General features: G+C 41.2%; 1 protein-coding gene across 3 annotated transcripts in view; it reads left to right on the forward strand.

The window, feature by feature from the left end:
- Positions 1-9,139, forward strand: part of CAPN3 (calpain 3) — a 32,407-nt gene extending 23,268 nt beyond the window's left edge. For all 3 annotated transcript variants that reach the window (XM_072866073.1, XM_072866071.1, XM_072866072.1), the window contains 8 exons: positions 2,130-2,207; positions 2,887-2,944; positions 3,544-3,608; positions 4,665-4,733; positions 5,319-5,397; positions 6,970-7,086; positions 7,432-7,490; positions 8,128-9,139. In XM_072866073.1, coding sequence (XP_072722174.1) covers positions 2,130-2,207; positions 2,887-2,944; positions 3,544-3,608; positions 4,665-4,733; positions 5,319-5,397; positions 6,970-7,086; positions 7,432-7,490; positions 8,128-8,154 — 552 coding nt within the window. In that variant the 3' untranslated portion in view covers positions 8,155-9,139. The remainder of the gene's footprint in view (positions 1-2,129; positions 2,208-2,886; positions 2,945-3,543; positions 3,609-4,664; positions 4,734-5,318; positions 5,398-6,969; positions 7,087-7,431; positions 7,491-8,127) is intronic.
- The last annotated feature ends 669 nt before the right edge of the window (positions 9,140-9,808 follow it).

A 9,808-nucleotide genomic window follows, 5' to 3' on the forward strand; every position in this document is an offset into this window, starting at 1 on the left:
CCATTGCCTAATGCAGCTACTCCTCTTTCCTGAAGTTTCTGCTCACCAAAGTCCAAGATTCTCCTTGCAATTCTACATAACCCATTTAGCACCCTGAAAATGTAACCGGGCATTTTAATCTCAAGACAGGCTGATTGCAATTAATACTCTAGGATAACACATTTGCATCTTGTAGCAGCTTTCCTTGTTTTAAATGTACTAAAACAGAACAATTGCATGTGGCTGCTTACAGCTGAATGCTTCAAAAATTAATACAGAGAACGAACATAAGCTCTGCATAATTAACATGCTCCTACACAAATACTCACTTTTTGTGTAGGGTTCAGATTCTGTTTGCTTTCAGGGCTACTGTCCTTCATAGAGAGGGGCAAGTTCATCAGTTTAACTGAGAATTGAGAATCTGGGAGGCTTATTTTGCTTAAAAAAAATAAAACAAACTCACATTTAAACGGTTCCTGGCTTTCTGAAAAGCAAAGCTAGAAGCCAGATTGCGCTATTTTGCAAAAAGACTTTAGCAGCTTTTTAGCCTGAGGAGAGCAGCAACTTCAGAAATTCCTCCACTTTTTTTTTTTTCTTTCTTTTCTTTCATTCCCAGCTCTGGCTTCTCCAGGTACCCTCTCAGGGCGGGAGCTGTTGCTGCATGCGCTTTGCCATAGAATGGGTGTCCATAATACTTTCCACTATTTTTTGTGTAATTTCCACTTCCCTCTTGCTCTCTTTCTTCTTCTTCTAGCCTATCATCTTTGTTTCTGACAGAGCGAACAGTAATAAGGAGCTGACAGCAGATGAAGACGCTGGCAAAGCTGGTGAAAAAACCCACGTAGATGAGAAAAAGGTTTCTGCAGCAAGTGGCAAGGGGGAGAATAGTGCTTGGTCTGGCTCACATGAAAGAGTGGCTGGGGAGAGCACAGGAATGGGGCAACATCTTTAGATACTTAACAGCTTTTCATCAAATCTTAGCATAACTTGCATCTGGTTTATGTGGATCTAATGAGCATGAGCGAACAAAGACTATACCTTCAGTTATTTAACACCTGCGCTGGAGGATGTTGTTGCCTGAAAACATCTCTGGTTGCTCTCTCATACAAGGATGCCGGCTGTGAGAGATCCCTTCCCCATGAGCAGCGCAGTTCAGTCCACTCTTGCTCAGCCCCCTGAAGCGGTACCCGCTTTACACAGGGCACGCACGCAAATCACACCTGAGCGCCTTCAGGAGCTCCTGGCAATGATCTCAGCCTCTCCTCACTACAAATTACACAGCCCTATACCAGTCCCTGTTGGCCAGAGAAAAAATGCCTGAGTAACCCCAGGAGCTCCTGCACCCCTCCTCTTTTCTCTCACTACCAGAGAGGAGGAAAACAGGCTAGCAAATTCAGAGTTTCTGCCTGTGGGTGGGTGAGGGACATGAGACGCAGCAGCCAGACCCTGCACCCAGGCTCGTGGCATCTGGAGGCATGGCTTGAGTGTCTGCTTACAGGGAACATGCTGTTCTGCTGCACAACTGCCAGAGCATGCAGGTGGCGAAGCGGGAACCAATCTTAACTTTCCTCTGCATTTAGAGAAACAAAAATAAGAACTAAGCCAAGAAATTCACTTTACTTTGTTACACATAATTCCTGTAATTGAATATTGTAGGAGGGAAAAATAAAATCTAGTTTCCTTTTTCAGCATCAGCCTCAGAGTTCAGGCTTGCTCTTTGCATGTGTCTGAGAAAGCTTCACTTTCATCGTTTTCCTCTGTCTCCAGCAAGGGGCCCCCCACATTACAAAGAGCTCTCCAGGCCGAGTCCCTCTGATCAATTCATAGCCTACAGGGTGGCTATGGAGCAGATATGCCTCTTCTGCTCCAAACTTCTCCTTTGCAGTGTTTTGAAACAAAAAATGAGAAGATAAACATTTGCCAGTGAAAGTAATCCCAGAAAAATGGGATGAAATTAAATACTCAGCAGTTTTGCCAAGGAACACATTTAACCAAAAAAAAGGGGAAAGGAACAGGAGGACGACCCATTCCTCCGAAGAGCTCCAGATTCACTAAGAGGCTCCTTCGCACAAGGGCGCGTGAGCCCCCCAGGCCCCTTCCCTTCCCTGCTGGGCTAAGATTGTATCTCTTCTTTGCTTGTCTCTTTTCAGCGTCCTTCAGCAAAAGCTCGTGAGGGGAGTGAAGAGGAAAAACAGTTCAGGAATATTTTCCGACAAATTGCAGGGGATGTGAGTATGCAACCAATCCCTGTCTCTGCCATCAAAGCAGCCTAGCCACAGCAGCACCTAAATCAACTGCATCATGGATTCAAAACACTGAATTTTAAAGTTTCCTTTGAATTTCCTTCCATGAAATTTCCTTTGAGATCTGAAGCTAAGCATAATCAAATCAAAATCCAATTAAGTATACAGCTATGCTTATATGTACATATAAGCTATTCCCATTGTGTACAAGGGAGCCTTATTTAAATTCAGGCTTTTACTTCTGTCACTACTACAAGATGCTATTTTGCATAGCATGTATAAACAAATTAGAAATACAGTGCCCTCCAGTATATGCTTAATGAGGGAAGTTAAAAGTAAAAACAGCTCGAAGAACTCCATAAATCAAGAGGCTACGAATGGGTTACAGGGATTTTTGGCTTATACAGTGGCTTGAAATTACTGGTCGTTCCTCTAGTAGTTTAATAAGCACTATATGGTAACTTTAGACCTACCTTGTACTGCAGCCTCAAGAAAGATTTGGACTAATATTTATATGAACTAGAATGCTCTCCAGTTTGAAGCATGTATATCCCATACTGAAAAGTGACCCAAGACCTCATACTTTTAGCATTTCCATCCATGAAATGATCTGCTTAATAAGGAATGTTGTAATTAATGATGTTCTCACCACATTTCCCACCAGGACATGGAGATCAATGCTGAAGAACTCAGGAATGTTCTCAACAACGTTGTAAAAAAACGTGAGTTTGAGCATGTTTTTCAGTAACCCTGGACAAAGAAATCTGTGTTATAATGTAACCCTCCACCTCCAAGTTGCACTCTAGAAATTTACTGTTTCAAACTCACCAATTTCCTAGTTACACTTCTGTGGACTTTGCATCCAAGACTTGAGCGAGCTGAATTTTTCATAGAGATACTCTCTATGAGTAATCAAGTACTGATAATGCAGAACTGAGCAAATGTTCATTGGAAGCACCACACAGGACAATATAGTATTTCTAGCAGTCTGCAAATGCCCTTTAAAAAAAATTCTAATGGAGAGGCAGACCTTTCTCCCTGGTTAGCAAACTTTAGCCTACATACCCTGGGCTTGCTTAGTTACCTGGAAGTTAGTTTAGAGTTTTCCAGAGGTTTTTATTGTATATAACAGGTCAAGAAAAGTACTTTCTAATTCACAAGCAATAACATTACTTAGAGTCTCTTCAGATTTCTCTACCACTCATTTCTTACTGGATGAAGGAAGTAGGTTTGGCTTCTACTTTGAGTAGAGTTACACTTAAGAGGAAGAAGCACTTGCTGACTTGCATGATCTGTTTTCACCTGGGATCGTCTATTTCAGATAAGGACCTAAAGACAGAAGGATTTGAACTGGAATCCTGCCGCAGCATGATTGCTTTAATGGATGTATCCTTTTCTAGTGAAAGACGAATGCTTGATACCACACTAGTGCACTTGGGTTGTATTTCCCACCACTACACACACACAACTTAGTAAGCCAAGGAAGCAGAACAGTACATTATAGTCAGTAGTCAGATAGCACAGCATTTGTGGTTTGGCACATCTTAACTCCAGTCATCTCAACATTAGCGTAGTTGGCAGATGAAAATATCCCAAACCAGAAAACTACAGAATAAGTCAATCAGTATGATGCCCTTCCTTAGGTATTAGCGACTGGCCAGTTCATGTACTAAAGCATGATTTTTTAAAAAGATTTTTTTAAATCAACTCAACATAACTACAGTTCTCGCCAACAAGCTTGCTATATTTCTCTCTTATCTTTAAGTTTATAATGTATTGTACATTCCACTGTGTGCTCAGCATGCAACACATACAGAAATTGTCTCAGAGCAAGTATCATAAAACACACTACGAGGTGCCATACAGGGTTACCTCTGATACAACATCACTCCGTTTTCCTATTAGACATAACACGTGATTTTGAGAGAACATAAGTGCATTCCAACATAACCAGAACAAAATTGTAACTACAACCCAGAGCCATAATGGCTGGAGCCTAAACACATTTTTGTAAATGGCTTTAGTCAACATTTTGCTTAGTTCTCAAACCATTTTAAGCAAGGCAGAAAGACTTTCACTCTAGGATAAAGCTCAGTTGTCTTAAAAATGCTGGGTAAGCTTCACATTTGGAGGTATTTGGAAAGAGCCCCCTAAAACATCCTGCTCATGTACTTCATAATATCTCCAGAAGCAAGCCTCTCTCCTGTACCAGACATTTGCTTCTACACAAAGTACAAATAGTACTTCACACTCCTGAAACAAAATACTATGCACAATAACCAAAATGGTCACAAATATTTTACTGCACAGCTCAGACAGCTCTTAATGCTGAGGAGGTCCTGAACTCCGTTTCACATTCATCCCTTCACTAGTAGCTGCAGACTTAATTAATTTTCTCTTTAAAATATTGTGGGTTTTTTTACCTGAATGCTTGCATCACAGACAGATGGCTCAGGGAAGATAAACTTCGATGAGTTTCGACATCTTTGGGACAAGATTAAAAGCTGGCAGGTATTGCTGGTATCCACAGTGCTGTTCTTCACAGCTTCTGCAGCACAAAAGCTTACATAGGAAAATCAGACCTCTCTACATAGACTACAACAAAAAGAAAAGCTAAAAAAATTGCAAATTAGCTTTTAAAAAGAAAAGTAATGTCTCTCCTCATCCTACTCACAGCCTAAACAAATAGCCTGAATCTCTGAAGCTCCAGCACTCGTATAAGAACTTCCCCCATGAGAATAGCACCAAGGCATACAAATTGGAGGAGGAGGGTGATGGGAACTAGAATCAGGCCTCACAAATAGCTTAATTAGGACAATCAAGAGAGAGGATTAACAGCATAAACTCAAGTCAAACAAGGAGAGTCTCTAGAGGAAAGCTTTTTGCTTCTTACAGCATGGATCTAAATTATTTTACTCTGTGGCTGAGAGGAGATCTGTGCTAACAACCCAGACTGCCCAGAAGCAGCAACATAAGGCAAATGGCAAAGCCTCCAAGGGCCTGAGGCACACATCCTATACCCACCTACTGGGTACGTTCAACAGAAGTACAAGTTTTTTATTTCTGTTGTGTATTTATTTTTTTGTTTTTTTCTAGAAAATTTTCAAGCGTTATGACACGGATCATTCGGGAACCATTAACAGCTATGAGATGCGCAATGCAGTCAAGGATGCAGGTACTTCTAGCGTCCAATGCCCAACAGCCAAAGAAACTTTATTTTGGTTGATCTGTCACACGATGAAATCAGGAACACAGTGCAGCCTTTTAAAAGGAGACCCTACAGAAATTCAAACATCCTTTTTTCCCCAACAGAGCTTCTCAAATATCCAAATGGCAAGTCTTGTATGTCTTGCTAACCAAATAGATCTCTTCAGCTCTTTAAACTTTCTGATGAATGATGCTCTGCTGTCTTAAGGATCTCCCAGTCGGGGTCCTGCTGTTCAGGGGGAGCAGCGAGCCCTGAAGACATTTGATTTCATTTAAGCTGTGGATTCTTTATGTTTGTGTAAGTAACAAAGAATAGAGGAAAACTTTCAACCCAAGTGTACAGGCACTGAAACCGAGGCAGAGCAGGTCAACATCCAAGTTTGCACCAGAGGCAACTGGATGGACATTTCTTGAGTCCTGCTCGTTTTCTTAGTGGCACTAAGCCACTGCAGGCTCAGTCTCCTCTTCTACCTCTGCAGTAAGAAGAAAGTATTTTGCAAAAGTTGTAATTGATTAAACTTGTCCTGCAAAGAGAGGCCTTTGACTTTTCTTGCTTCTTGTCTTGAGCATATTGGTGTGCTGCTTTCCCTGGGCAGCAGGCCTCCTGCAGCACATATCTTTACTAGCTGCTGTTTCTGTAAGGGAGCAAGATGGCTTCTTTAATCAGAAAATCTGTAGCATCACTATAAACCTAAATGTGATTATTTCAGTGATACTTTATCTTCAGTAGTATTTTGACAAATCAGTTACCAGTTCATCAAGGAACAGAAACAGATGGCTATCTTGTACTTTACAAAACACCAGTGATTCAATCGTTTGCTAAGAACAAAGCTACACCTGGATTTGGACTCCTGCTGCAGTAGAAATACAGGTCATTTTATTTTCCAGGTTTCCATTCTCACCAGGAAAGTTGTCAATGAAAAAAAAAAAATTATTTAAATACCTCCTACCCTGACTTTAGAACTAAGAGCACATTTTGCAATAAAAATTTCTCAGTCTTACAGCACGTAGGCTGTACATGACCTTGCATTTAGCCAACAACCAGCAGTACCCAAATGACGACAGACCCTTTAACGAAGCGCAGTCGCACACTGCAGCAGCCAGTGCCACAGTTCGGTAACGCCATGCCGAGGAGTTACCTCCTTACCTATTTTTTGACCGCTGTGTAATTGTGTTTTCATAGCAACTTCCTCCTATGTTGCTGTCACCCAGTTTTTGTTGCTTTGCTCTTACCAGGCTCAGCTACGCTGCAGACTCTTTGGTGGAGACCCCTCCTCTTCATGTGTACAGCGTGAGGTAACTCACATGCTATTGGCCCTCCCAAATCGTAATTTCAAAATGCTACTTCTGTTTTAAGAAAGCAGCTGGACACAGGGAAGCTCCTTATAGCTTTACTTCATCTTTAGCAGCTGCAGCAGTACCCTCCAGCCTGAGCCTCAGCCGGGCCCAGGAAGCGCCGAACCTCTCCTGGAGGCCTGACCGGCACCAGTGCTTCCCCCCGGCCGTGGCCCAGCTGTGCCCCATTTCTGGTCCTCTGCAGGGTTTCGGCTGAACAACCAGCTCTACGACATCATCACCATGCGCTACGCCGACAAGAACATGAACATCGACTTTGACAGCTTCATCTGCTGCTTCGTGCGCCTGGACGCCATGTTCAGTGAGTGGCTGCACCGGTTTTACTGCGCTGCCTCCCCTCCTCACCCCCAAAACGCAGTGTGGTACTCAAAGCACTACTGCCTACATATAGTTTTAATAATTTATGAGCTTAGGGAACCTAAAATATGACAGCTGTCCCATACAAACACAAAAGAAAATAAGCCATTGCCTTTGTCTTTATACTAGCCAAGGAAAAACATAGCAGAAATAATTGCTGACCGCATAAGTAAATATCTGCACAAGTTTGCACAACACAGCAGGAGCACAATTTGGTTTGCTATCTGGGATCATCTTGACACACACAATAATTTAATCTACTCTCTATACTTTTGTTTCCTTGCTTTAGGGGCATTCCACGCCTTTGATAAAGATGGAGACGGCATCATTAAGCTCAATGTCCTGGAGGTAAACTGGTTTATGCCAGTATTTCTAACACAAAGTCACAATACCAAATTTTATTTGTATTACTCATTGTACACATTCTCACGGGATCCTATGAAAGTTGGTCTGAAGTTGTCATCCAAGTGGTAAGAGTCTGCAAAACCTCCTAAAAATTTTGCTACCTATTTTACACAGAAAACACCTGTATCCATGATCTACTAGCAACAGCTGCTCTGTAAGACTCCAGCTGGTGCTGAAGGGCACAGCTGCAGACTCTTCATATCATCTTTAAAGTGCTTCAAAAAACCTTTGAGGTTTTTTTACGAGGCAATTTAAATCAAACACACTTAAAGGCGTTAACTGATAAAGGGGTTTAACATAGTTCTTGACCTTGTTGTAAATCTTATTAAGAAGGCTTAGAAAGTTTCAACTTAAAAGCATGTCTTCTGCTAGGAAGACCACAAAAAAACCCTTTCACTTTTTGCAAGGGAAGGAGGAATAGGAGCAAGACGCTCAAGACAAAGTTCCCTACTGCCAGTATGCTTCATACTAAGTATCAGCAAGCAGCTGCCTTCTAGCTACAGAGGCAGTGGTGTCTCAATACAATTTGTTGGAGGATGCTAAAAAGTCTTTCATCCTATAATTCTAACTCTTCTTTCAGTGGCTGCAGCTCACGATGTACGCGTAACACCAGAGCCAGCGCCCACCTTCATTAGGAAAACGCTCAAGACTTCTGTTTTGAGTAACTAGCTCCATTCATCCCCAAGTGCAAACAAGAGCATTTCCTAATTACGTGCTTCACTCACCGAGGTAAACAGCACATGGGAAGAATCCTTTGGAAAACGAGACGACCATATTCCAGTAGGCAGACCAATACGCATATTCTGTACCTACTTTTATAACTTCCTGACATCTTCCTTTGAGCAACAAGGATTAATTTATTGATGACTGAATTAAGCTTTTTCTGCATGGTAAAGACATGGAGCATGCATCATTATTCTGCTTATGCTGACAACTGGAGAAGTCTCCCTCAAGTCAGGCAAAACTGGGACTGTATTTGAACTGTGAAAGTCAGAGGTGTTTACTAACACCTTGTAATGAGTCATTAACTCTTTGTCCTGCTTTTGATACTGTTATTTCAGCCTCTTCATAATGGTGAGTGAATATTTCACGACATTGTGCTAGATTACATTAATGTTATGCATCCCGATCCCTTTCATTTATAGATGTGGCTGTGCAGGTTGGTTCTCTGCTATGCTAAAAGCATGGAAGTAAGGTACAACAGACTGCAATGCTTCGGTACGTCTTGGTCTACTGCCTCAGCAAAAGTATCAGAACTGAGCAATTTGCTCTCATTTCTAGTACCCCCATAGTATCTTAATTACTCATTGGACATTTAAAATGTTTTTTATGGTAACTGCATTCTCTAACATTGAGAAAGTTGTTTGCCATTTGAGACAGAATACAATTAATATGCACAAATAACGTATCTACACACACACTTCCCCTCCCCCAGCCCTGGATCCTATTTCCTGACAGCATTGTGTATTTCTTTATTGTAAGAGGTGACTCGTAGCAGAATCGGACACTATGTTAGCATGACCACTTTGGGAAGATTATTAGAATGTGTAAGTACAATTAGTTTAATTGAACCAAAAATAAAATCAACTGGATTTTGGCCTAATCTTTAGGGTTGTGTTTTGTTTTTATTTTGAAAGAACAGAGGAGGATGAAACATTGAGCACTCTTCTGTCATTCTCCTGAATATACAGCAGCTTTTGGAGTTTCATAGGAAGCATGAAATCATCTTAATATCTCAAACACTTGCCTGTTTGCTCCTTGAATGCATTAAAAATAAAAAAAATCACTTCAGCTGGAAAGCTCCATCCTTACAAGCTTTAAGGACAACAGGCTTTCAGAGCTGGTAAATCGTTGATCAGTATAAAAATGGAAGGAAAAACAAAATGTGCAAGAAGAGGTGTGAAGAGACCAGACTTCGTCAGGAGAACCTTTTACTTAATTCTCTACTGGTGAAAAGTAACAAAACAATCCACTATTGTAAAGCAAAATTGTAATAACAAATAGTAGCATCCACTCAAAGTTATTCTGGCAAGTAGCACATTTAACTGAAAGGTCACTAAGAAACAGAAAACCTTTTGACTATAAAGTTCTTAATGTTGTCCTGCACTGTAACTTACTCTGAAAGAGTAAGAAAATCCTATAGTTTATCTAAAGAAGAGTTATTCTCCTTTAAATTCAACTTTTGTTTTAACCCAAATCAAGTTTTTAAGATGACTCAAACAGTAGGAGCCCTGGGTTCCAGCCATGTGTTCTCTCCACTA

Source organism: Ciconia boyciana, chromosome 6 (assembly GCF_034638445.1).
Source record: "Ciconia boyciana chromosome 6, ASM3463844v1, whole genome shotgun sequence".
In the NCBI taxonomy this organism is placed as follows: Eukaryota; Metazoa; Chordata; class Aves; order Ciconiiformes; family Ciconiidae; genus Ciconia; species Ciconia boyciana.